Source organism: Apus apus, chromosome 16 (genome assembly GCF_020740795.1).
Source record: "Apus apus isolate bApuApu2 chromosome 16, bApuApu2.pri.cur, whole genome shotgun sequence".
Classification (NCBI taxonomy): domain Eukaryota; kingdom Metazoa; phylum Chordata; class Aves; order Apodiformes; family Apodidae; genus Apus; species Apus apus.
The window spans coordinates 5,395,650-5,420,030 of NC_067297.1; the positions used below are offsets into that span (position 1 = coordinate 5,395,650).

At 44.1% G+C, this 24,381-nt stretch overlaps 3 protein-coding genes across 6 annotated transcripts in view; 1 reads left to right on the forward strand and 2 right to left on the reverse strand.

The window, feature by feature from the left end:
* CABIN1 (calcineurin binding protein 1) overlaps positions 1-15,838 on the reverse strand; it is a 108,259-nt gene extending 92,421 nt beyond the window's left edge. For 2 of the 4 annotated variants that reach the window (XM_051633912.1, XM_051633910.1), the window contains exons 1-16: positions 15,717-15,838; positions 12,775-12,824; positions 12,421-12,513; positions 11,994-12,107; positions 11,682-11,816; positions 11,240-11,420; positions 10,208-10,337; positions 9,307-9,456; positions 7,939-8,222; positions 6,742-6,910; positions 6,165-6,301; positions 5,585-5,802; positions 3,770-3,848; positions 3,339-3,526; positions 1,881-2,030; positions 898-1,092 (exon numbers count right to left, since the gene is read on the reverse strand). In XM_051633912.1, the coding sequence (XP_051489872.1) occupies positions 898-1,092; positions 1,881-2,030; positions 3,339-3,526; positions 3,770-3,848; positions 5,585-5,802; positions 6,165-6,301; positions 6,742-6,910; positions 7,939-8,222; positions 9,307-9,456; positions 10,208-10,337; positions 11,240-11,420; positions 11,682-11,816; positions 11,994-12,107; positions 12,421-12,513; positions 12,775-12,777 (2,226 nt within the window). In that variant the 5' untranslated portion in view covers positions 12,778-12,824; positions 15,717-15,838. Of the gene's footprint in view, positions 1-897; positions 1,093-1,880; positions 2,031-3,338; positions 3,527-3,769; positions 3,849-5,584; positions 5,803-6,164; positions 6,302-6,741; positions 6,911-7,929; positions 8,223-9,306; positions 9,457-10,207; positions 10,338-11,239; positions 11,421-11,681; positions 11,817-11,993; positions 12,108-12,420; positions 12,514-12,774; positions 12,825-15,716 lie in introns of all 4 variants that reach the window. The other 2 variants (XM_051633911.1, XM_051633908.1) reach the window with 1 other exon arrangement.
* A 2,730-nt stretch (positions 15,839-18,568) lies between these two features.
* DDT (D-dopachrome tautomerase) lies at positions 18,569-21,214 on the reverse strand. The gene is made up of 3 exons (XM_051633754.1): positions 21,014-21,214; positions 20,736-20,911; positions 18,569-19,903 (listed from the first exon to the last, which is right to left on the reverse strand). Exons 1-3 carry the CDS (start codon positions 21,119-21,121, stop codon positions 19,831-19,833), a joined length of 357 nt encoding a protein of 118 aa, XP_051489714.1. The 5' UTR covers positions 21,122-21,214; the 3' UTR covers positions 18,569-19,830.
* Positions 21,215-23,057: 1,843 nt separating this feature from the next.
* On the forward strand, positions 23,058-23,309 carry CCDC157 (coiled-coil domain containing 157). Its single transcript, XM_051633756.1, has one exon. It carries the CDS (start codon positions 23,058-23,060, stop codon positions 23,307-23,309), a length of 252 nt encoding a protein of 83 aa, XP_051489716.1.
* Positions 23,310-24,381: the final 1,072 nt, after the last annotated feature.

Genomic DNA, 24,381 nt, shown 5'->3' on the forward strand with positions numbered 1-24,381 from the left:
ACAAAAATACAAGTAGAATCTAAATTTCAAAAAAATAATTACAAACTTTCTGCTTTAATAATTTAAATAAATATTCAGGAAAGAGATGGTTGTCATATCTAATAATACACAGCTGAATAGAGGTCCTACAGAAACCATTTTATGAACTTGTGCTACCTTTTCATTAATTCAAAAGTAGCAAAAGAGCAACTATAAGGCCAGCATGACAGCAAAATCCTGTTTCTCTCTACTATGCCAAGTCTGGGTCACAAGATGGCACAGTGGATGTAGGATTTGGTTCACTCCAGTTAAAAAAGCATCAGTCTGGTTTTGAGCAGCCTTTTTTTTTCCCCCCAGGGAACCCGATAGGCTCAAATTGTTCCTATAGCTGAGTTCTTTTGTATGCTTATCCTCATCGTGTCAAATGGACTAAACATCTATAGCAATTACACTGGATGTATCAATCACAAGAGTGTCATTCAGGCAGGACAGATATACTGCATCATAAAAATTATTAATATGCTAGATAACTTCAAAGTTTCAGAATGGTGGTAAATCACATATAGTCAACATCAGCAAAAGCAGGAAATATCCAGAGCAGATGCACATAGCATGAGTCCCTCCATGAGATGTCTCTGCAAATGACTGAAGTTTATTTGAACTTACAGTTTTTCTGGCCATTTCATGTGGCCTCAGACATCTTGTATCTTTAGCCACATTCTTAGTTACTAAAGCTGGCATATTGGTAATGATGTTAATAAAACTATGCTGTTCAGACCATTTACAAATTTGGTTCCATAACTCACTTTGTAAATAAGGCTAGTTAGCCATTAACACACTCTAAAAATCTTTTCATCCTGTCTTCAGGAATAAAACTTAACCCCTTACTAAACAGACTTTTTAAGAAACAAAACAAACCTGTAGGAGAAGCAGCTGTGCTGGTCTCTCTGGTATGGATGTTACAAAATCCAGGTGTTTTGCTCTACCATAGCCATTAAAACACAAGGTTGGCCGAAGCAGATGCACCACGGCGTTATAATCCCCCGTCTCATACAGCCTCTGGATCTCTTCCAAAGACTGGCATCTCTCCAGAGATTTCAGGTTCTTTTCAATCTGCAAACATCAGAGGTGGCACCATCCAACTGTCATTGTTCCTTCACATACATTTGCCTACTGACATTTCTCCCAGCAGTTTAGCTGTAAAGTCATTTGAACTCTATGGGTAACATCCAAGAATATAAACCAGGAAGAAACCACTTACTATCATGGAATACCAGGTTGGAAGGGACCTCAAGGATCATCTGATCCAACTTTATAACAATTCACCCATTCCACAGATTTTTAATTATGACATAGTATATGACCATAGTGCTATAATGATTTTAGACTTTCTTGCCTCAAATGCCAAAATCACACGTTTCTACACTGCAAGAGCACATCCATCCGGTGGACTTCAAAGGGAAGATGGCACCTCCTGTGTTGGAGTTCATGCCCCAAAACAGCAATAAAAATAAGACAGACATTCCTTTGTTCAAAAGTGCACACACATTTTTATGTGGAAAACAGACTGCTGAAGTAAAGAGCTCCCTTAAGCAAAGGTGACATTTATGTTTAAGAACAGAAACTAAAGCAGTAGTCTGATCATCTACTGTTCTACATGCAGCTGCTCTAGTATCTTTATTTTGCATAAAAACAATGTTAAATTGCACAGGACTGAGATCCAAAAGATGACTTTTTGAAAAGGAGATGGTGGCCTTGCCAGCATCAGTGAGTCATGAACCTTGTCCTTCCACTCTTTGAAAAATTCTAGGACAGACACACAGTAAACTGTCATCACAGAAGAGCTACTTCACAGGTGACATTTGAAACTGGGGAGAAAACACCTGCAAATTAATTCTTACCTCTTCTAAAGAGACAACAGAATCCACATGCAGATTAGGTAACCGTATCACGATGCTGCCTTCATTGCCAGCTTTAGCTTGCATTGTGGTGGAGCTCTGTAGCATCTCAGTGCAGATGTCATAGTTTTCAAGTGCTTGTTCCATGTCTCCCTACAGAAACAGCAGAGGAAAAACAAACCATGGAGTTCTGTCTGCAGCAAGGATTACTAAAGCATGTAGAAAATGTTTACATCCAATGCAGGCACTGCCAGTGTGATTATTACACATCCTGCCAAATAAAAAACAAATCCAATTGATAATCTCAACTTCAAATAATAAAAAAGGCAGCAAATCTTGCCAGTTACTTTAATAACAGCTAAAATAAATCACAGAAATAGAATTCAGATTGCATAAACTTGAAAAGTCAACTTAGATTGCTAAAACCCCTTTAAAAACATGGAAGAGTCAAACAGTAGAAATAATTCTTCCATTTGAGAAAATAAAAACATTGAGTCAAGAAACATTTATATTCTGTAAAGTGAATGCATTTTACTTGCCCTGTCCAACTTAAAGTGGACCCTGGAGCTGAGTGGTCAGGAGAGCAATGTAAGCTGCACAGGTAACCCTATGTATCCAAAGAAAAAAATGGCAGTAGCTGTATAGGAACATTTTCCCCAAGGAAGTCTACTAGAAAAGAATCCTTATATATATTAAAAAAAAAACAAACAACAACAAAAAAAAGCACAAAAAACCCAACACAAACAAAAAAACACAACAACAAAAAAAGGAAGGAACTGGTTACTTCACACTTACAAAACTGACTCACATTCTTAGTTGGCAATTGACTTAAAACATAACTTATGCATAAACCAACTCTTTAATGTCCTGAGGAAGCAATGCCTGGTGGGGAAAAAAGTCTGGGATCAAATAACATTTCCTTCAATTTATTCCCTCAGTGATAGGTTTTAAACACTCTGCCTCAAAATCTGCATATTACATTAAATGTTTCCAAAAGAAGGATCATGCTACCTTGAAAAAACAGGGGGGAGAGTAATTCAACACACAGTCTGCTTCAGATGCAAGCTGCATTTGGGACTGTCTGGGACTTTGAGAGAATCCACTAGTACAGGTCCCAAAAAAAATCCATGTTCTGCAGCTACAAAATATATAATACTACCCCAAAAAACTTCAGTTCAAATCTATTTTTTAAGCTAAACATGAGCTAATTTAAACAAAGATTTAAACATTAAATATATCTAAACATTAGCTTAGCATTTGAAACCTCCTACTTTCATTTCCACCTCTACCCTTAATGTGAGTTAATTATATTAAAAAGGAAAACTAGATTACTATGTTTTGAGCTGATTTTATCTACATGCTGAAATGAGCCAAGATTCCCAAATCAGCTGCAGCTTCTCTGAACAATATTGATTTCAATTTGGGAAAAGTTTTATTTGTTAATTCAAAATTAAAACAAACCTGCAGTGCTAGGAAGCGAGCTTTCAGCCAGTACACCCGTGTGACAAACTCCATCCAGCCCTCCTCAAATAAATCCCTCTGTGAGGATGCAAGTGACAGCTGCAAAAGGTCTCCCAAGAAATGAGTCCCTGGGAAGTCAGGACCAAACTTTCCATTCACAGAGGCAGCAGGGCAATTCCGTGGAGAAACTGTAAATCAATTAATTACAGTTTATCATGAAGTCACTAGCAGCCCTCAGCAAGAGTCCCACATACTAGTATTTCAAAATGACTGATCTACTTCAAGGCAAACAATTTCTGGATAAATAAAATACAGATCTGAAAGATAATCATTAAGAAAAAAATAGGTCCAAAATCCAATTAATTCCTGGAAACTTAACTCCATATACCTAGAGTGTATTTAGTCTGAAGAAAGCAACATCCAGCTCTCACCTGTAGAGCTCTTCCTCTTTGTAAGTAGCCACTGATCCAGCTGCAGTTCCATGCAGGACAGGCTCATCAACATCATATCCTTCAGAAAAAGTATGGAGAGATCGAAAAAAAGAGCACACAAAGAAATACATTTAAAGAAGAATAAAAAGAGCCACCACTAAATTTGCAATTTACTTCAAAGAAAACCTCCAACTTGTCCTCTTGGGATTTCGATTCCCAAGCTGGAACTGCTTCTTCTTCTGTCTAAAGGAGCATTAACAGCATTTACAAATCAGCAGACACAAAACAATATTTAGAAGAAGCACCAAACAAAATAAAAAGTCTCAGCTCTGCCAGAACAGAACTGCTTGATGACAGAAACAAGTGGCATCCTTATTTTGTATCAGGTTGAAATAAAAGTATATTCAATTGCTAAATCATGCTAAAATGGTGTTTCCAGAATATACTGATAGTTGAGAAATAAAAAGTCTGTATCCTATTTTTTTTTTAGTATTTCTCTCTTTTGGTATGTTCTCTATTTTTATCAGTTTATTCACACTTGCTGTATCAAGTTCAGCAGTATATTAAAAATCACATCACCATGGAGCTCTGCCAGGTAGTTTTGTGCAGTGAAGAATATACTATTTTCTGATTAAATCCATAGGAACAAGGGCTACAGATCCAGCTGTAAAAAACTAATGCTGGTGTAAAGGTTCAAAAGTCCATACACGTTACCAGAACAGCCCTTTACAATCTTCATTCCAAATTTATTACACTCAGGATAGCTTGCAGATCAAGCTTAAAATTAATTCAAGGATGAAAAAGAATAGACAAGCATGAGGACAGTGATTCTTTTTAATAGTATAGCTACAAAGTCTTGGCTCTTTAAATTTTACATACAAGCAAGCAGTTCTGCAGTCATAATGAGAACCAGGGGAATACATTTATAAATATATTTACATTTCTTTAAGAAAGGGTATGTATATCTGAAAAATTCACAGAAATGCCAAAGTCACAGGATGCATAAAAATTTTACATCTGCTACATAGCAACACTTCTGTATGTTTGTTTTGCAAACTAAGTCAGTGGAACACAGGTTTCAGAATTCATTTTTCGTTTGCAAACAAGCAGAAACACTGCTGATATGAAAATAAGTCTTTCAAGCTGCAGTCACACCAAAGGGAAATCACTTTCCGAATGAATGCACCTTGCTAATATTGAAAAGATAACCCAGGCAGGCTCTGTGGACAAGAAGCATTAATACTGATTTTATAATTCAAGAAGTACCACCCTGTGTCACTAACCTGGTTTAACATTAATTTAAGGAACCTATCATTTTTTCTATTTGCATTTGTGACATCTACAGATGTATACAGGTAATAAAATGGCGATGCTGGAGGGGCGGGGTTGGTTTTGTTTGTTTGCTTGTTTTTTACTGGGAATTGCAGGTTATTTTAAAACAAAACTGCACTGACTCTATTTAGAGCAGAAATAGTGATCCACAATCAGCCAGTGTGAACAGAGCGGCCTCTCTACTCACCTGATGACAAACCAAAGCTTTGTGTCTTACCAGAAGCAAAGGGAGGGAAGAAAAAGAAAGCAACAACAGAGCAAAGGAGTAAAATACCTTCCTGTCTCTAGGGTATACCTGCATATGGCATTACTTTCAGGAGCTCAGGAACACACAGTTACATGAGATGCAGTGTTATACCACAGTCTGTGATGAGTGAAAGGACTTGGGCAGCTCTCCAGACAGAGCAAACAAAGCCTGCTTCTAATTGCTGCATTTCAGCAACAGAGCAGCAAATAGAAGTATAAGGAAAACCATTTCCTTACCTTGATATGCTGATTACTTGAGTCCCTCAGTAATGGATTGGGAAGACTACTACTATGCTTCCTCCAGCTATTATAAATACTAAGGACCACCTCACACAAGCCAGGAGGCCACTTCACTAGAAACTTTTGGCTGATGACTTTTAGATATCTCATCATTAGCTCCAAGATTCCACCATTGTTCAGGTTATCCAGCAGGAATTCATGAACATCCTGTTTTTCTAGCAAGCAGATAAACACAAAGTCATACATGTTTAAGGTCCAGACAGGCCATAACTTGAAATAAGTAAGTTTAAACAGTGTTTTATGCACTAATCTTGCAGCAGCTCTCCTGTGCTGCACACACATAGCATTAAGTGACTGTGTTCCAATCTGTTTAAATGGGAAACTCCACACAACAGAGCTCTTGTACACAGTAATTAAGCAGTTCCCAAAGCTTAAAAAAAAATAAATCACAGCTGTTAAAAACTGAGGTATAAAATTATACTGCATTTTCTAGATATGGTAGGAAAATACAGAAAATAAGGTGTACAATACAGAAGAAACAGCACAGAAAGAGTGAGGGTTATAACAAAATCCTTACCAGATTCCATAAACGTCGTTGAATCAAATGACATTCTGTGTGGTCCAACGTGCTGGAAATTCTCCTCTTTGATCTCTGACTGCACCTCATAATTATTGAAAGGGTCCTCCTCCTCTTCTGGATCCATCTTCCTTAATCTGCATGAAAGGGGGGCAAAACCCGTAATATCAACAAATGCTCAAGCTTTCTTTTGCTAATAAGTGAAACCTAAACGTGGCACTTTGTGCATTTTTAACAGTGAAACTGCATTAACTGAAGCAAATTCAGAGTTCAACATCCAGTTCCCAAATTTTAGACAAAAGAATTTTTGTTTGGACATCTTATCCATTTTGACTTTTGCATCTTCCTCCAGTTTCACACTAACAAAAGCTTTCTTATTTTTCAGTTAGTTCTTAGTAATGTTCAGTAAAACCAGTTTTATTACACTTATGAGGAGACAATGCATCACATCTGCTTCAATAAAAAAATAACATGGGTCTAGTGGGTTTATGGTTAGGGAATATCAAATAAAATCCCAAATAGCTTCCTCTGCTTAGATCTTGGTATTTTTATGATGAAAGTTCTTGCTGCACAGTACCTGGAAGGAAGGAATTTCACCAACAGTTCTTGAAAATCAACCTTCTCCTCTTTTTTACACTTGGTGTTCCGGACTCTAGCAGATCTCCTCTTTGCTATTTCACCACTATCTTCTGTAATTCTCCTTCGTTTCACGCCCTTCTTAGATTTATCACCTGCAGATATGTCACCTAGAAACAGAATTATAAGAAATAGAAAAAAAGATACTGACAGCTTATACTGCCAAACAAAAAGTAGATAATCTTATTTGTGGCTGATGCTTTATTTCGTTCTACAGCAACACTTGAGGCTCATTGGCTTCCTTCTGAAGACAATGCCAAACATTTAATAATTAAAAAAAATCACTTTACTATGAACTGGCTATAGCATTTTGCATAAAAATGCTGGCCTGAGGCAAGAAGCAGACTTATTGAAAATTCTGCATTTCTTTATTCATTATTTTAGCCTTCAAGAATTTCCTGAAATGGGAATCAGATGAGTATGTCTTAAACTCCAGAAATATCTGTAAATTCCCATGAATATCAACAAAATACTGGTAACTTCTTGATAGGTTTAGATATGTAAATATATATGTAAATATATATATACACAGAGTATATAATATTCAAACCTTTTGCTACAGATTTCAAACAAATATAGCTGGCATCTTGGTTTGCTCAGGTTTTTAAACTTGCACGTGAGCAGAATAATAACCCAGTCACCAACTCTTGTAACAGTTCATTCATTCTAAGGAGCTCAAGGCTCTTCAGAACATTAAAAGCTTGCTATGTATCACTACTGTAAGGAATACATGATTCTTCTAATATTAAGAGACTGAAAAACTGAAGTGTGAGTCAACAGCATAAAACCAAGAGAGGCCAGATACTCCTGCACTGGAGTAACACCTAAGAACAAATCAACTTGACTCTCAGTTCCATGAGACAGAAAATTAAGTGCACTGTCCTGAACACTGGTCCTGTGTCTCAGTCAGGAAGTGTTGATTTTCAGGCAGTTTAGGCAGCCTTCCTTTTCAAATGTGAAGGTTTAACAGAACTTAGTTTTATAAAGCTCAACTTCACTTCCTCTACCAGATGTTACACGTATACTGAAGGTTCTGAATCCACCAACATGCAGTTTAAGGACAGCTGTTCCCAGTGCTTTTAATACACAGATAAGTAGGAAAGATATCTTGAATCTTGGACTGAAGTACCTTGCTCACCTACAGCAGCTCCTGGTTCCAATGAATTCTGACTGTGACTTGGAAAGTTGGGAGTTGTTGGAGTAAAAGGTAATACTGGCTCTGGCACTGTTACCACTGGATTAGTGCTGACAGGAGTTGGCTGAATAACGCTGACAGGAGCAGAGGTAGGAGAGAGAAGCAAAGGTTGAACTGGGTCTCTGTATTCTGAGAGGTCAATTCTCTTTCCCAGGCTGGGTCGAGGAGGATCACATGTGGTGAGGTGGTGATACATGGCAAGTAAAGCTTCCCCTAAACACTTCCACCTGCACATGGGAACACAATGGCATCACAACTGCAGTAATTCTTGTCACATTATATTCTAAATTATATTTACACACTTCACAGCATTCCCCATTGTTTTTCTCCAAGAGCTTAGAGGCAGCAAGAGCAGTTTTCAGTGGGAGAAGAATACACATTTGAGTGTCAAAATCCTCTCCACAACTAGGAAAGCTGAAGAATATGTTTCTATAGTTCTTGTCACATGGACCACTGACAATTTCAGGCCTGGAATGGAGATCCTCAACTTTCCTTCTAGAATACACCACTTAGAACAACAAAAACAAAACATGGCAGCAGGCAAAAGTTTTCAGAAGAAACTGGTGAGCTGGTTGCAGTAGGAAGGAAATGGGGAGTCAGTGAAGTGCCTGACGTCTAAAAACATCTGACAAATAAAGGTCTATGCAGAGGAAATTACTTTATAATGAACCCTAAAAAAAAGTAGTGTCAGAGAAACCATTTTCAGGTTCTGCATTCAGTCAACACAAATAAGACACCCTCACCCTTATCCACAAGTAGAAGCAACTTCTCTGCAATAGGACCTACATGCAGAGTCCTTTAACAGTCCAGAAAAACATGTGCAACAAAAAACCTAACCAAAACCCAATCCTTTATGCCTTAATAAAGACATACATAACAACTTATTAGTGTCTTTATATCTTGCTGCAAATAAAGAACTGTAATTTGTTTACAAGTTTCCATTATTCCAATAGCAAAAGCATTTTTTAAAAAGCTAAACTTACTTTGAAGTTCATATACAAACTAGTCATACATGAAAAATCCAGTCACACAGCTGGAATGGCTGCCAAGTAATTCTTAGTTAAGATTTATTATTTTTTTACATCACTGGTTTTAATTCAAAAGGTTGAAAACTGACAGATATGGAGTTTTTATGCTAAAATCAGAAGCACACCAAACCAACCCGCAAACTCAAACTATGAAAAGGCTGGGGGGTTTGTTTGCTTGTTTTTACAAGGAGAAAAAAAAAAAAAAAAGGTGCCCTGAAGAAACTGGAAATACAACAGGTGGCTTCAGATAAACCTTTAAAAAAGATAAAAGAAAATGACATACGTGAGAAAGGGGATTGGCTGGACCAGTCTGAGATCTGGTTCTCTGTCACGCACTAGCAAAGCTTGTCTTTTCTTACGCAGCTCCAGTGCTTCATCTAGGATTCTTCCTGATTCAGCTGCACCCACATTTACATCATGGATAGACATGTCACTAAGAAGTAATAAAAAAAGGAAGAGAAGTCTTTCTTTGTTGGTGGTTGTTTTTTATTAAAGCCTAGGGAGATTAATTTGGTATCTTCTAATGTTTAACAGTGTTAAAACAAATATCCAAACCACATTTTTACAAACTTTATAGCATGCACACAGAAGTGCATCTCAGGTACTAATGAAGCCTACAAAGTCTTCTGACTGCATTCATCTGCCAACAAAAATCAGTAAGACTTCCTGAAATCTACTGATATGAGAAAATTGTAACAAGTCCCAAATCTGTTACTGCTTGGAACAGCAGTAGCATGTGGGGGGGTTTGGTTTTTTGGGGGGTCTTTTTTCTGTTTACTTTTTTTGTTTGTTTTGGTTTTTTTTGTGTGGGTGTGTGTGGGTGGGTTTTTTTGTGGGGTTTTTTTTGAGGGTTTTTTTAATTGGGAAAACTAAAATGGACTCTGCAGGTATCAGCTGCAAATGAGTGAAATGAAACAAAGGAAGGTGATGACAAGAAATCTAGGTATGAAAATAAGTGAACAACAGCAAATGGAATTTTTACCTCTTTCTACCTCCCTCCAAAAAAAATTACTGAAGAACATTCTTCCAGCAGCACCAACATTTAACACAGATTTATTATTTAGAAGGCAAGTCAGCAAGATACTGCTATAGCTTAAAGCCTTATATTTCACCAGCTTTTCTGCACAACCCCAAACCAAACATCTACACTCCAAATGCAGTATATAGTGTAATATGTTATTCACCATTTGAGGAACATCCTTAGAGAATCTTTCCGGAGGCAAGGCTGCTCCTCAAAGATCCTCTCCTTCAGAACCAATCCTTTGCTATAGAGACAGTCTTTTTCCAGAGCTTTGCAGATAAAGTACAAACATGCTGATAGAGGAAAAGAAATTGAATGGTCAATCACTTTGGTTCATTCAAAAGCTCCCATTTCTGGGCTTCATATACACCCCTGAATTCCAACTAAATATGACATTTACATAAATTAGATCTATACCTTTGTCACACATCAAATAATTACATGTACATGGTTAAAATAACCTATTATGTCCTCTCAAGTGTTACAACCTGAAAAAGAATATCATTAGTTTTGTTTAAACAATTTCTGTAAGTCAATCTTTTATTTACTTCCAAGCCTCCATTCCTGCACAAAGGAAGTTAGAATCATAAAGCAGAATCACAATCATTTGCCATTCTCATGTTAGCCAGTGTCTCAGCTGCAGATTCCATTCGTGCAACAAGGAATGCATCCCACCAGGTTTTTGTGTGGGGACAATTATGTGAAGAGAATTAAGACCATTTCAGTAAGACGAACCTAAGGGATCAGATTCACATTTCTGCCATCTCGCTGCCTCTCTCCTAAACTTCCTTTGGGTCAGTTCATTGACTGGACACTACTCAAATGCAAAATCTCAGTGTAACAAGAATTAAACACCCTAGGCCATGAACTAGACTGTAGCTTTATACTCAAATCCTGGAACTATGTAGCTGGAGAGGACTAGAAAGACAAACTCAACAGACATTGAAAGGCAAGAGAACAGCCTACAGGGAAACTTCTGACAGAGACTCTGAGCTAAGAAACCACAAGTATTTATTTTAAGGGTAATCAGAATTTGACAGAAACCATCACAGTTCATCATGAAATAAAAAAATCTCTTTCACACCCTCATGCACTGCTTATGCATCTTCTCCCCTATGATTGCATCATTACAACTTTCTATTGATGTGTAAAATGTCACATATCTCGAGAATGATTTTTGGTGTGCTGTACTTACTTGTGTAGTCACTGAGTGTGTACAAGATTGTGATAAGGTTATCTAAACAAGGCCAGTGATCAGGATTACATCTGAGACCTTCTTCAAAAGCATGACGAGCCAAAGGTAGGCGGATTAGTTTTATTGCCACACGACCAATTTTATACCACAGGTTGACATCAGTAGAGTCTAGCATTACAGCCTAGAAAGCATAACAAACATTATATTATTCACCTTTCAGATGTGTAGATCCACTTGCCTATAGGGACTGGCACTTGAGTTTTCAGAAGGACACTACTAGTTTGGCCACTGAATGGTGGACCAGTTATACCCCATATTACATCAGAAAGTACACAGAATTCAGACACGTGCAAAGAGTGTGTGCTGAAAGGTGCACATCTGTATTTTTGGCAAGTTTCTGCCAACATCGAGGCTCCTGTGTTCTATTTCAGCTGTACTGTACCTCCAAATAAAACTCCATGGCTGTCTCTAAGTCATCCCGTTGTGCTGCCAGTTGTGCAAGGTTTTTATAGGTGGAATATTTCAACATCAAGCCTGGATGTTTCAGCCCTTCTTTCTCATCACCAGAAAGAACTGCCTAGAAACAATCAATAAATGCAACACAGGCATTAGGAATTAGACAAGTTAAAAGAGCAGCAAATAACTTGCCAATTGATAACCCTGGCATTTCTCATTAGCCAGGAAGTAAGAAATTAAATAATACAAAATATAATCAAGATAGTTTTTAGAGTTTCATTTTCTAAAGGTCACTGACCTCTCGTAGAAGATGAATCTCAAGCAGCTCATGATAAGCTTTAGCAGACTCCTCAAATCGGTCGTGTTTCTGAAGATCCAAAGCCTTGTGGTACAAGGCAAAAGCTTCTGCTTCCTGTGGTTTGAAAAATGAGAACTTATTTTGTAGAGCAACCTTATTAAATATACTTACTACAGCATAATTGTATTTATTATGAACATCAGTAGTTACACACTTAATACTTCCTGCTATATAGCAGTCCACACCCTGACTGTTTAGCAGAACATTGGCCTTACTGACCTAAGGCAAATCATTTGAGTGAGGTTTAGCTTTCTGAAGGAGGGATCAAGAGATAAGACAGCCATACAAGGCTCTTACAAACAAAAATGAGGGCTGAACAATCCCTGCAACAAGAGGACAAACTCAATTAAATTGTGGGTTTACTTACTTGAGCTTCCTTTGTCTGTGTCTTATGACTTTTGAAGGTCCCTTCGTAGTCATCCTCAACCGTGGAGCTCGCGTTCAGGGCTGCGATTCGAATCTAGAGTGACAGCCAAGGCATGACAAGAAATGTTACCTCTCCATGGAACATGCAAACTGGTTTGTTCTCATTCTCTTACTTTCCTTGGCAAATGAACTATATTGAGAGATCTCTACACGGAGTTACAAGAACTTCATTAAATTTAGTCAACACTCATCACAAACAGTAATATGTCAAAAGAATTTACCCCCTCCCAATCAGCTGATTTTTCCACTTTGTTTCTACCAAAACATCTCAAAAACTATCTCAATAAGCCCTTACCATGTTTACAGCTGCACACACCTTCTTTCTCCAGGATTAGAAGGAAGGGCCTAACACAAATAATCCAGAAATAAAACAGGATTAGAATATCTATTCTGTCCATAAAGAAAGCATTCAGAAGTGAAAGACAGGCAGGGAATGCTTTAATCAACAACCAATTAACCACAAGACAACAATCAATCACCTATGTCACCACCACCCTATGCCACGAGATAAATTGCCCCACCACACAGGAACAATAACATTCAGTGAATTTTAAGTAGAGACAGAGAATAAAATACACAGTTAAGCACATTTATTCCTTCAGACTTTCAAGTCTATAGTCCTGGCAGTGAGGGGAGAGTGGAAGTACTGGCAACATAATCACAGCTATAAGGTTATTCAGTTCCTGTATAATCACAGAATCACACAGAACGGTTTGGGTTGGAAGGGACATTAAAGATCATCTAGTTCCTGCAGGGCAGGGACAGCCCCCACTAGACCAAGTTGCTCAGAGCCCCATCCAACCTGGTCTTGAACACTTCCAGGGATGGGGCAGCCACAACCTTTATATTAACAATACAACACGAATCCCTTTAATGACAAAAGCTAAAGCCAAAACAGCTCCTTCGATATTGTGACATTTTATGAGCATTAATCATTACAGCTTATGAGTTTATCTTTAGTTACTTTTAAAAAAAATTATGGAAGTTTTCCTGCACCTTTTACCTGCAGCACAAACCAGAGTGCTCTCTCATGCCTAGAAAGCCTAGCATGGATATTTACAAAACAGGAAAGGGGAAAAAAATGGAAGGTTGTCTGTGTCAGATAGACTCTGCAGCAGGCCATAGTGGCTAGCTAGCCCATTGCTGTTATTGTCTGCACCTGGAAATTCCTCTGATTGAAAATGTTTTCACAGCTGCTGTCCCTGCTAGAACAGAACCAGTATTAATAACACAGGTCTTTCTTTTGAGTGTGTTGACCAATTTCTACAAACCACCTCTAGCACAAAAGCAAGTTACAGCTACTGTTCAGGCAACCAAAAGAAACTGAGCTTATTACTAACTAGTATTTCTATGTTCTGAAGGAAGGACACTAATATTTCCAATCTTTTTACCACTGATAAAAAGGCTAAGGGGGGAAATACACATTTACAACCTGTAAGCCTTTTTCACTCATAACTAAACCAGTCATTTATATTCTGTTAACTGCTTGAAATGTTATGTTAGTAAAGGCAAAAAATGAAAGAATTCCATGCTGCTTTTTTAGAAAAGCTTCACTGCTACATGATAAAACCTGCCCATCAACTCAAACAAAAAGATGACACAGACAGGCTAAGAACAGTCTTTAATATTGGAGACCACATTAATAGAAGGATAAGTCCAGAATTAACCACAGCAGGAAGCAGTGGGAGTTTTGAACTATAAGCTGAATTAACTAACACATCATCATGATTAGTTCTACATGTAGAGATAATTATGCTTTGACAGGATTTTCATTCACTCAGCAATGATATTTTGCTTGCCCAGGCACCACTTACTTCCTTGCTTGCAGCTAAATCAGATTGACAACTGCACAGCAATAAAGCATTTTTCTCTTTAAGTCACTAAATAAACATTAATAAAACCTCAAATCTCTTTCAATACGAGTGTTCTTTACCTACTTTGCATATGAAGAAAACACACACACAGAGATTAATGGTTCTCTCTTTCAGAAATATTAAACACTCCAGCATTTGATAGAAAGTGCTGATGCTCGTGGCATCTAAATACACCAGACTGCATGACCCCAAATCAATTACATATTTAAACTGAGGGCTTTTAAGTTCACTTTAAAATATGCCTATAGAAATATGCTCACATCTTGCTGAATGCACAATCTTGCTCAAGGTGGCAGAGGAAGGCAACAGAAGAGAGATAAGAATCAGGAATTTACTTCCGTGGTTAAACTGCAGCGACAGAAATGCTGGGAAAACAATTTTAATTCTGCTTTTTATTTATACAGAATGTTTGTAACAAATGTTTAGCACCTCTTCCTCTGGTGTGCACAAGTTGGGAGATCATAACCAAGTGTAGTGTCCGGAAAACAGGGCAAGGATATTGTCTCTGAACAGCTTTTATACTGGCGTGTCTGGCAGACATGGGGCTTATTTTCATTAATTTTTTTAAACCAGGCACTGTACATGGAGGCAAACCTAACTGCAGACTGAGTTACAACAGCATCATAACACCCAGTAACAAGGTACGTCATCACAAGCACTTCAGAACAACACTGCTATATCAATTAGTTGGGGAAAAAAAAATTAGTATTTAATATAAATCATTACAAACTGGTTTTAAATTTTTCAGTTACAAGAGCATCTCAGCTCTCAATCTGTGGCTATCACAGGTGAGCACACCCTCAAAAGGCAGCAACAGCTCTTTAAACCCTTTTTATCTTACGGTTTAAAACTTAAGCAAAAATTTCAAATGTCAGCTCTTGTTCCCAAAACTTGTGTGATTCTCAACTTCACAACAAGGAGCAAAGGGAGTGACCTGGGCTTTCCTGGCTATTGTTGTTGTTGCTACATTTGGGAGCCAAACACTGAAAACACACATTTGTTTAAAAAAAAACAAAACAACAAACCAAACACTTGATTTTTGTTTTGTTTCGGGTTTGTCTGTAACACTGCCGAGATCACCTCCACCGCATTTCAGAAAATAACAAACAAAACAGAACACGTTTTTACCGGTAACTTTCCGCAAAGAGGAGCGGGGACGCCCCTCACACCGCCTGCCGGGCTCCACTTCCCAGGGGGCCGGCACAAGGGCCTCCCGGAGGCGGGCCGGAGCCCAGGCCTGGCCCCGGCCGTGGCTCCGTGGAAAGCAGCAGGCGAGGCCCCGCCGGGCCGCGCTCCGGCTGCCCCCACAGGAAGGCAGCGCGGGGCCCCGGAGGCTCCTCAGGCCGCTCCCCGGGACACTCACCTGGCGGGGCCGCCGGCGCTGCTCCCCCCGGCGGGGCGCGGCTCCCGGAGCGGCTCCTGGAGCGGCCGGCGGGGCCCGGGAGACGCGGCCGGACCGGCGGCCTCACCGGCGGTCTCCGCGGCAACCTCCCCCGGCGCCCGACGCGACAATAAACAGGCTGCTCATTGGTCCAGCAGCACGTCCTTGGGCAGCCAATGGGAACGCTGCGGAAAAGGAGGCGGGAAGGGGCGGGAAGGGGCGTCTCTCTTGGCGCTGAGGGCGGCTGGGGTTGTCCCTGAGTGGGGGTGTCCCTGAGTGGGGGTGTCCCTGAGTGGGAAACGTTAAATAAATTCCTGAGGCGTTTCCCAATGGGTTTGGAAATAATCCCAGACTCACGCTTTCCCCCCAGAGCTTGCCGTGGTGCCAGGTGGAGGTGGGAACACGCTTTTGTGCCCCCGAGGGAGGTGTCTGTGTGTGAGGGCGGCAGGTCGGCACGAGGCAGCGATCCAGCCGGCCTGTAACTGACACCGCTCCTGCTGGGAATGGTTTTATTTAAGTTTAAGGTGATCATCTGGCCGCGAGTCTCACAGAAAAGATGTGCCCTCTGCAGCCCGGCAGCTGCCCTGCCCGGGCGGGAGCCGTGTTGGGAGGGCTTTGGGCAGGCACCGACTGACAAGGCACGCTCGGGCCTTACAGAACAGAGTCATAGATGGTTAGAGCTAGACGGGACCCCAAAGATCATCAGGTTCCAACCTCCCTGCTTATGACACCTCACACTAGCCCAGGCTGCACAAGCCTCATCCAATCTGGCCTTGAACACCTCCAGGGATGGAGCTTCCACAACCTCCCTGGGCAACCTGTTCCAGCACCTTACTGCCCTCACGGTGAAGAATTTCTTCCTGATATCTAATCTAAATCTCCCCTCTTTCAGTTTAAAACCATTAACCCTCATCCTATCGCTGCCCTCTCTGGTGAAAAGCCCCACTCCAGTTTTCCTGTAGCCCCTTCAGGTGCTGCCAAGTGCTCTAAGGTGTCTCCAGAGCCTTCTCTTCTCCAGGCTGAACAGCCCCAACTCCCTCAGCCTGTCTCCATTGCAGAGCTGCTCCTGCTCTTTGATCCTCTTTGTGGCCCTTCTCTGGACCCGCTCCAACAGGTCTATATCTTTGCTATGCTGAGGGCTCTAGGGCTGTACAGTGTTACAGATGTGCCCCGAGCAGAGCAGAGGGGCAGAATCACCTCCCTTGACCTGCTGGCTGTACTTTTGATTTATATATATATCCTTTGCTGCATCTGTGGGATATAGTTATATGTTTAAAGCCACCCCTGGTTACCACAGGTCACATCAAGCTGCTGACATTAAGCCAGCGCTCAAGGGTTTCACGGAATCAGCATTTAGCACTGAAAGTCCTCTTCACCTTGAATATATAAACTCCAGGGTCCTGTTTGTGGGAGAAAATAATGCGTGTCTTTTCATCATGACTAAGAACAGGGTTGCCATGAACAGCACTACCACCCCGTTGTGCTTGCAGGGTAACTTTCAAAGCCATCGTGGTTCTGTAGCACTCAGCTGTCAGTAGTGCCCTGCAGCTGCTCAGGGCCCCACTTGTCCTCTCCTGTGTAAATACAAAGGTTGTCCTCACTTCAGTGCCTTGAAGCTAGGCAATGGTTACACTGTGCTCAAAATTGGGTCATTGCCTTTGATTTTGCAAATATGCCTACACAGGGTTCTCAAACAAACCAAGAGAGGCCATTTCTGGGAGCAGAATTTTTAGTTCACCATAGGAGGCTAAGCCTGGGAGGTTACAGAGTCAGTACAAGGGTAGAAAGATCTGTAGCTGGGGTATTAAATCCCAGGCACCATCCTATGGGAGAGGGACAATCCGCACTGAGCATTCTAGGGAAAGGGATTTTATAACATTATTGCTGAGATAAGAGTGGTGTGTCTAGGAAACAGAAGCAACAGAGGTGTGATAAAACTTTTCCTGCTTCTGTTGATTTCTGTGTGTGTGCCCTAGGGCAGGTTCCAGGCGGCTGCATAAGCCCTTTGCAGGGTATCCTTGAGCCCTAAAATACTGTCCCAACCTACACGAACATTAGCTCAGGGGAGGAAAAACAGGCTGGTGATCACTTCATAACCAGTGATCCTTTGATTAATACTTTAACTGCTCTTACAAAAGAAGCTCAAAGTCCATGAACCATAACATTCTCAAGATGGTCCTTGACCCAGCACTTTCACTGTGATCTTGTGTTATTCTAGGACATTTTGTCAGATAACACCAGGATGCAGACACAACTGGGAAACGTGTGGGAAAATCACACTGAGGACCATTTTATTCAGCCACCTTTGCACACCGGACTCTCCTAAGCTTTCCTTCCTGTGTCTCTTCCTGCTCAGCTCTGAGCTGCTGGAAAATTCAATCCCAGGCCAGAACCCCCATGGGGAGCAGCCAAGGGTGAGGGGAAGGCACGGGAGAGCTGGGGCATAGGGCAGAGCAGGATTTCCCTAAAGGAATCTAAAGCTTTGCCAAGTGTTTGTGCTTGTTCCTTCACAAGGTAGAAGGACCTCCAGGAAACGTAGCATGGGCAGATCTGAAACAAAACAACATTATTCTCTGCCTTTCAGAGTATTCACCTCAAGTTGTTCAAGCCCGTTGCAAACCCAGGGCTGTCCATCCTTTCCCCTGCAACACCTGAGTTACACGTGTGTCTGACTCAGCTCACCTACCTGTTCGTTTCCTGAGTTCCAAAAACTTTTAGTTGAAGAGACCTCCTGAGAAAGCGCAGGGACCTGGGCAGCCAAGATACCTGTTGGCAAGCACTGAGAGCTACAAAACCCAATGTTGGAAGCCAATGAACTCACACTTACCAAAAGAGGCTTTGAAACATTTTATTAACCAGATGAGGTGTAGCCCCTCTAGACTGACACACAGATTTGTGTTCAGTATTGTATTTCTGACAGATTTTGTAAACACAGAAGACAATTATGCTGAATAGGGAACGACCAACTTCAAAGGATAATTAGAAGGAACATTTCAACTATCTTGAAACCTCAACTCATAAACAAATACAACTAAAACGAGAGCAGAAGCACCCTCCAGCCTTGCATTCCCATGGACTTCCATGTCACAAGGGCATGCTCTCAGATCCTCAGAGCTCCCTGACTATGACCAGACCAAGTAACAAAGTGGGAAAACAAAATGCCATGTGTATTCCAGTTATAGACTGAGAGAGAATATGGGCCCTAAAAACCCCAAAAAATTCCCTGCAGGAACAGTGAGCTGAAAACACCATCCACAGAACACAGTGAGATGCTGTATCAACCCAAAAACCTCTGTAACAGTGGGGTAAGGAAAACGATTTTTAGCAGCTAGGAGGACAACAGGAATTGAAGCTGGCAGTAGCAGAACCTTCAAAATATTTCCCCTTGGCACAGTGCAATCCTCCACAAGCAACTCCCTCCCCTACACGCTGCCACTGGCACCTGAACGTTCAGCCATGGAAAGCTTGTGGACAAATACAACTTTGTAAGAGCAGCAGTGGCAGAGCACAGAGCACAAGATCTGACATGAGCCTTAAATAGTTATATAAATGTATAAACTTCTCTCCCAGTAATCCCATCTCTTTCCAGAAAGAGCTTTTGAGGAGCCTGAAAAGAGTATTGGACTCCTTGTTCTTCTTGGCCAGCCTGTGACTCTTCTGCTGCCACAGAGAAACAGAAATAAGGATCTTCCTGCCTTGCAAAGTAGGAGGAAATCTGGATGAACCCAAGAACCTCTCTGGTCCTCAGAAAAGCCAAACGTGTTCTGGAATTAAGTTTCTGCTGCTACAAGAGAGCAGTTTCACAGCCCACATATGGCCATCACCAACCTGCAGTGGCTTAGCCACAGGCACCAGGAGAGGCTTTGGGCTACAACATGGGAGTGAGACACAGACCTTAAAAGTATTTTAATGAAATCAGTACAGCCGATTGCCCCACTCTTTGGCTTTGTGTGCAGGGGATGGAAAGACAAAAGTGAATCATACAGGTGAGGGTACAGAGCTACAGAGATATGATCATAAGAAGAAACAAGCAGCCAGAACTGGTCATCTCTAGGTTGTCTTCATCATTGCTTTGTTCCAGCTGGCATCACAGGGGTCACAGGAACGTCATGACTGTTCTGTTCTTGCCAATCTGCCAAGGCTCCAGCGGGTAAAAGCGGATGACAATCCTTTTTGGGTATGAGTGAAAATGAAGTGGTCAGGAAACATCATCTAACGATTAAATATTATCCCTGCCCAGTTTGCAGCAAGGCAGAAAATCTGCACTAGGGTCTTGCTGGCTCACACTTCATGGTGTTAATTTAACAGAAGCAAAAATAAGCTGGGTAGGAGTAGGGTACAAACAGGTGCCAGGCTTCATTCACACATGCTGAAAAGTAGACTGGATTTCAACATACTTCATCCAAGATACTTGTCCATTTCAGAAGGACCCAAGCAGCCCATCAGCTTGTTGGGTGTTTACCCTGACAGCACCCAAGAGGCAGGGAAATGCTATTACTCTGCTTGGGGAGATGGGGAAGATGGGCAGAAAGAGACAAGATTTACCTTCAGGAACAGCCTTGTCCCCACATTTGGCTCACTGACCCACTGTGACGCTCCACCAACACCCGCGGGGTTTTGCATCAACTACACCAGCTGGAACTGCTCACCTTCAGAGAATACGTGTTCCCAGATTGTTCAATGAGTGCAAACCAGTTTTATCTAGACCTAAACCATGTGTCTGGGGTTCGGCATCCAAGAACACTTAACGTTTGTGAACTGTGATCTTAGATCTAGATTACACCTGAATCTCATGGAGGACCTGGAAACCTACAGCATCATCATCACTTTGTCCTTGTTCGCTGTGTCCCATACATTGATAGAGCGCACACCCCTGACAAAAGAGCCGCTCCCTCTCCCCGCCCCGGGGGCAGGCTCGACGTCCCGGCCCCCCGGGGGCAGGCTCGATGTCCCGGCCCCCCGGGGGCAGGCTCGGTGTCCCGGCCCCGGGCCCGCACTCACCGCTCGGGGCCGAGGCCAAGCTGCGCCGTCAGGAAGTCGAAGAAGCGGGCGCTGTGCCGCTGGTTCTGCTCCGCCGTGCCCACCACGCCGATGGAGGAGACGTGAAGCTGGGCACAGGGCTCGGCCGAGCCCGACACCACCATGGGCAGCCCGCTCCGCACCGTCACGTTCACCCGCTGCCGACACAAGCGCTGTCAGGCCCCGCCGCCCCGGCCCCGGCCCCGCCCCCCCGGCCCCGGCCCCGCCGCCCCGGCCCCGCCCCCCGGCCCCGCGCTCACCTCCGCCGGTTTGCCCAAGATGTCGGCGGCAGCGGCGCACAGGCCCTGGGCCAGCCCCGGGGGCAGCCGGCCGGCCGGCAGGCTGGTCTCCAGCTCCACGAACGGCATGGCGGCCCCGAGCCCCGGCCCCGCACTGCCTCCCGCACTGCCTCCCGCACTGCCTCCCGCACTGCCTCCGGCCCGGCCCCGCTCCGCCCCCAGGGGCCCGGCCAGCCGCGCAACGCGGGGCGGGAGCGCGCACCCGGGCTCTGGCAGCGTCCCCGCCGATCCCCGGAGCGCCTGCACCAACACCCTGAGGGTCTTGCCCTGTGCCAGCCCCAGGCAGGGCTTTGGTTTCTCTCGGTTGTCCCCCAGCTGCGTCCACTGGCTTGCGGGCCGTCTGCTTGATGACCCTGTGCGCTCCCCCGGGGTGCGTGTTAGTGTGAGAGCTAAAAACCGCGGCTCACCGATGGCAGGCTGAGCTTTGTGGTGGTCCTTGCTGCTGGTGGGAGACGGTTCTGGTCACTGCAACGGGCATTTGTCTCCGCAGGGAGGGCTAAGAACGGGAAAGCAGTGATTTCTCAGAACAACCAGCACTGCAAGGAATTAAAAGGCAAACAGAAAGGTTTATGGTTTTATCCAAAATATGTCATTACCAAACAAGCTTCTGCAATCAGGACTTTGAGCTCCAAACTCGGTAAAAGTGCCCCTGGTAGGGTGGGTCTCAGGGACAGTCTGATCAACAGGTCAGAGATGTCTGATCTAGAGATCAGAGGCTCCTCAGCTGCTAAACTGCTGTCCAGTGAGGGTTATATGTGCTCATGTACAGCAAAGGATTAGGAACCAGCTAGATTAAAAGGTCACCTTGTTTAAGGCACAGCACTGTGGCATGTTTTGGATGGAAGTTCACCAAGTAAGTCACCCTGTACAGCTGAAGCAATAAGAGGTTTTGTGGCATTGAGCAACATATGCAGCACAATAAAAGGGCAGAGAGTTGTTTTGGAGCTTTTGGACTCTTTCTTGGCTGTGTTTGTTTCTGGTTAGCTGTAGCTCAAAGACAACACCCTTTTGTACTGCAGCACGATTCATGAGGTAAAACTGAGAGAATTCGACCAGTTCTAGTTTCCTCAGTTTCAAAAAAGCCAACTGCCAAGGAAGCAGAAACTGCTGGGATATGAATCTGTAGAGACCTCCTTTATAGGCTTCAGGTGGCATTACCAGGACCTTTTGTGTCGTGATTACGTTCCCTGTGAAGACAAGAGACCTGACTGAAGGGCCTGTTTTCATGAACCAAAAATATTAGAAACAGGGACTCCTTTATTCCCAAAATTCCTTTCTTTTGTGCCAAATCAGCTACAGCGTTTCAGCCAGCCCTGCCAGCCCGCTCTGCCCTGTGCTCTCTGCACTCGCGTCTCTCTCTTCACAATCTCTCGCCTAGAAATCTGTTCCTCGTCTTCCAGGACCTGCACTTGTGTAACGTGACTGTTAGAAAAGTATTATTATTTTTTCCCAATTACTAGACAAGCTCACAGTGAGACAAAGAGGAACGGTGAGAAATGCAAACACAGCGATGAAACCCGGGCCAACCCCTCGGTTCCCCGGCACTGGCTGCGCCGGAGGCACGGCTTGCACGGGCCCGGCCGGCATGGCGCTCGCTGGAGGCGGCGGGAAGTGCCTCCCCGGCGGAGCCGCTCCCGGGGCCGGGACGAGCGTGCCCGGCGGGCCCGACCCGCGGCGGCCGGAGCAGCGGAGCGGGCGGCGGAACGAGCGGGCCCGGGGCGGCTGCGCACGGCGCATGCGCGGTGGGAAGGGGCTCGGCCTGCGCGGTTGCCATGGCAGCAGCGGCGACGCGGGCAGGTGGGTCCGTGTCTCTGCCCCGCCGCCCCCCGCGCAGACCCCGTTCCGAACGCGGCACCCCTCAGTCCCAAGGCCCTCTTGGGGTCCCCCAGCCCCGGGGCCACGGTGCTGGTCCCTTTCCGGCGGCTTGTGACCCCGTCCGGGCCCTGTCACAGCGCACAGGGCAGAGCCGGTGTGACCCACGGGCTGGTCCCAGCACCTCAGCCGCATGGCGCACCTCCTGGGCCACCCCGGCTGCATGGAGAGCCTGCGGGCCGACCTGAGGGACCTGCAGGCCGCCATCACCGACGTCTCCTCACGGGCTGGAGCCGTGCGTTTTCCCTCCTGGAAGTTCCCTGATAAAGTGTCCTGTGAGCTGGACCTGGCGATGCTGCTGGAGCGGTACCGATACACCGAGAACGACCCCGAATTCACCCAGCACTCCCACGTGGTGCTGCTGGAGCTGGTGACTGACAGGTGAGGAAGCAAAGTCAGCCCCAAACACCCCAACACGGCTGGCAGGGTGGCTCCTTCCTCTGGAGAGAAGAGAATGGTTGTGTGTACAGCCTGTCCCATGCAGACAGGTAGTTTGGACGTGGTTTTGCCACCCATTTCCATGATGAGCAGTGTGCCAGCACCTCAGCCTCATGCCCTGCAGCTCTATGCTGAGTTTTAAAACCCAATTCCAACAGAGCTCAGAGCTACCAGCACAAACACTAGCCACAGAGGAGCAGAGCAAGCCCCTGCCCTGCCCAGGAGCCAAAGGCACCTGGGCAGAGGGGAGCAGGCTCCTTCAATTGTCCCCCTGAAGCCTTGGAAACACTTGGACACAGCTTCATCTGCAGGCCTGGGAGGCAAAAGCACCTTTTGCAATCTGGGTGAAATAAAGACAACTGTGTTTCAAAAGATGAGCCATTCCTAGGGAGCTGGTGGCCCAACACTTGGGGTTTGGTATTGGCAGCGTGGCTGCCCCAAAGCTTTCAGGAGAGCTTCATGGCAGCCTCTGGGAAGGTGCTGGCTGCAAGCAGCATGCTCACCCTGCATCCCAGCAGCTGCAGGGTGCATCCCACCAAATCCTGCTCCATGGAGTGACCCAGCCCTAGGGGGGGCATCACAGGAGTACTGATATTCACCCTTCTCTGCCAAAATTGCTGTGACCAGGGGATGGGGAGTGGGGGGGACAACCTCCCTTGCCTCAGCTCTGTCTTTAGCTAAATGCCATGGGCCCTTTCCCCATGGCAAACACTCTGTTGCTCTAAGCTGTGATTTTTCCTGTTGGAACAGGCTGCTGCTGCTGCTACAGAGCTTCACAGGCTATGCAGAAAACCTGCTGAGCCAGCAAGCTGTGCCCCCGCCGCGGGCCGTGGCACCCTGGATGTCTGTGGGGCTGACGGCCAGGAGGGCCTGGGCCAGCCTGCTGAGACTGGGGGCCCTCTACCAGCAGCTCTTGAACCAGGTGGGACATCTGGAGCCCTGACACCCCATCAGTTGAGGGCAGGGGTCACAGAAACAGCCCCTGCCTCACTCCCCATGGTTTGGTCATCACCCTTCTC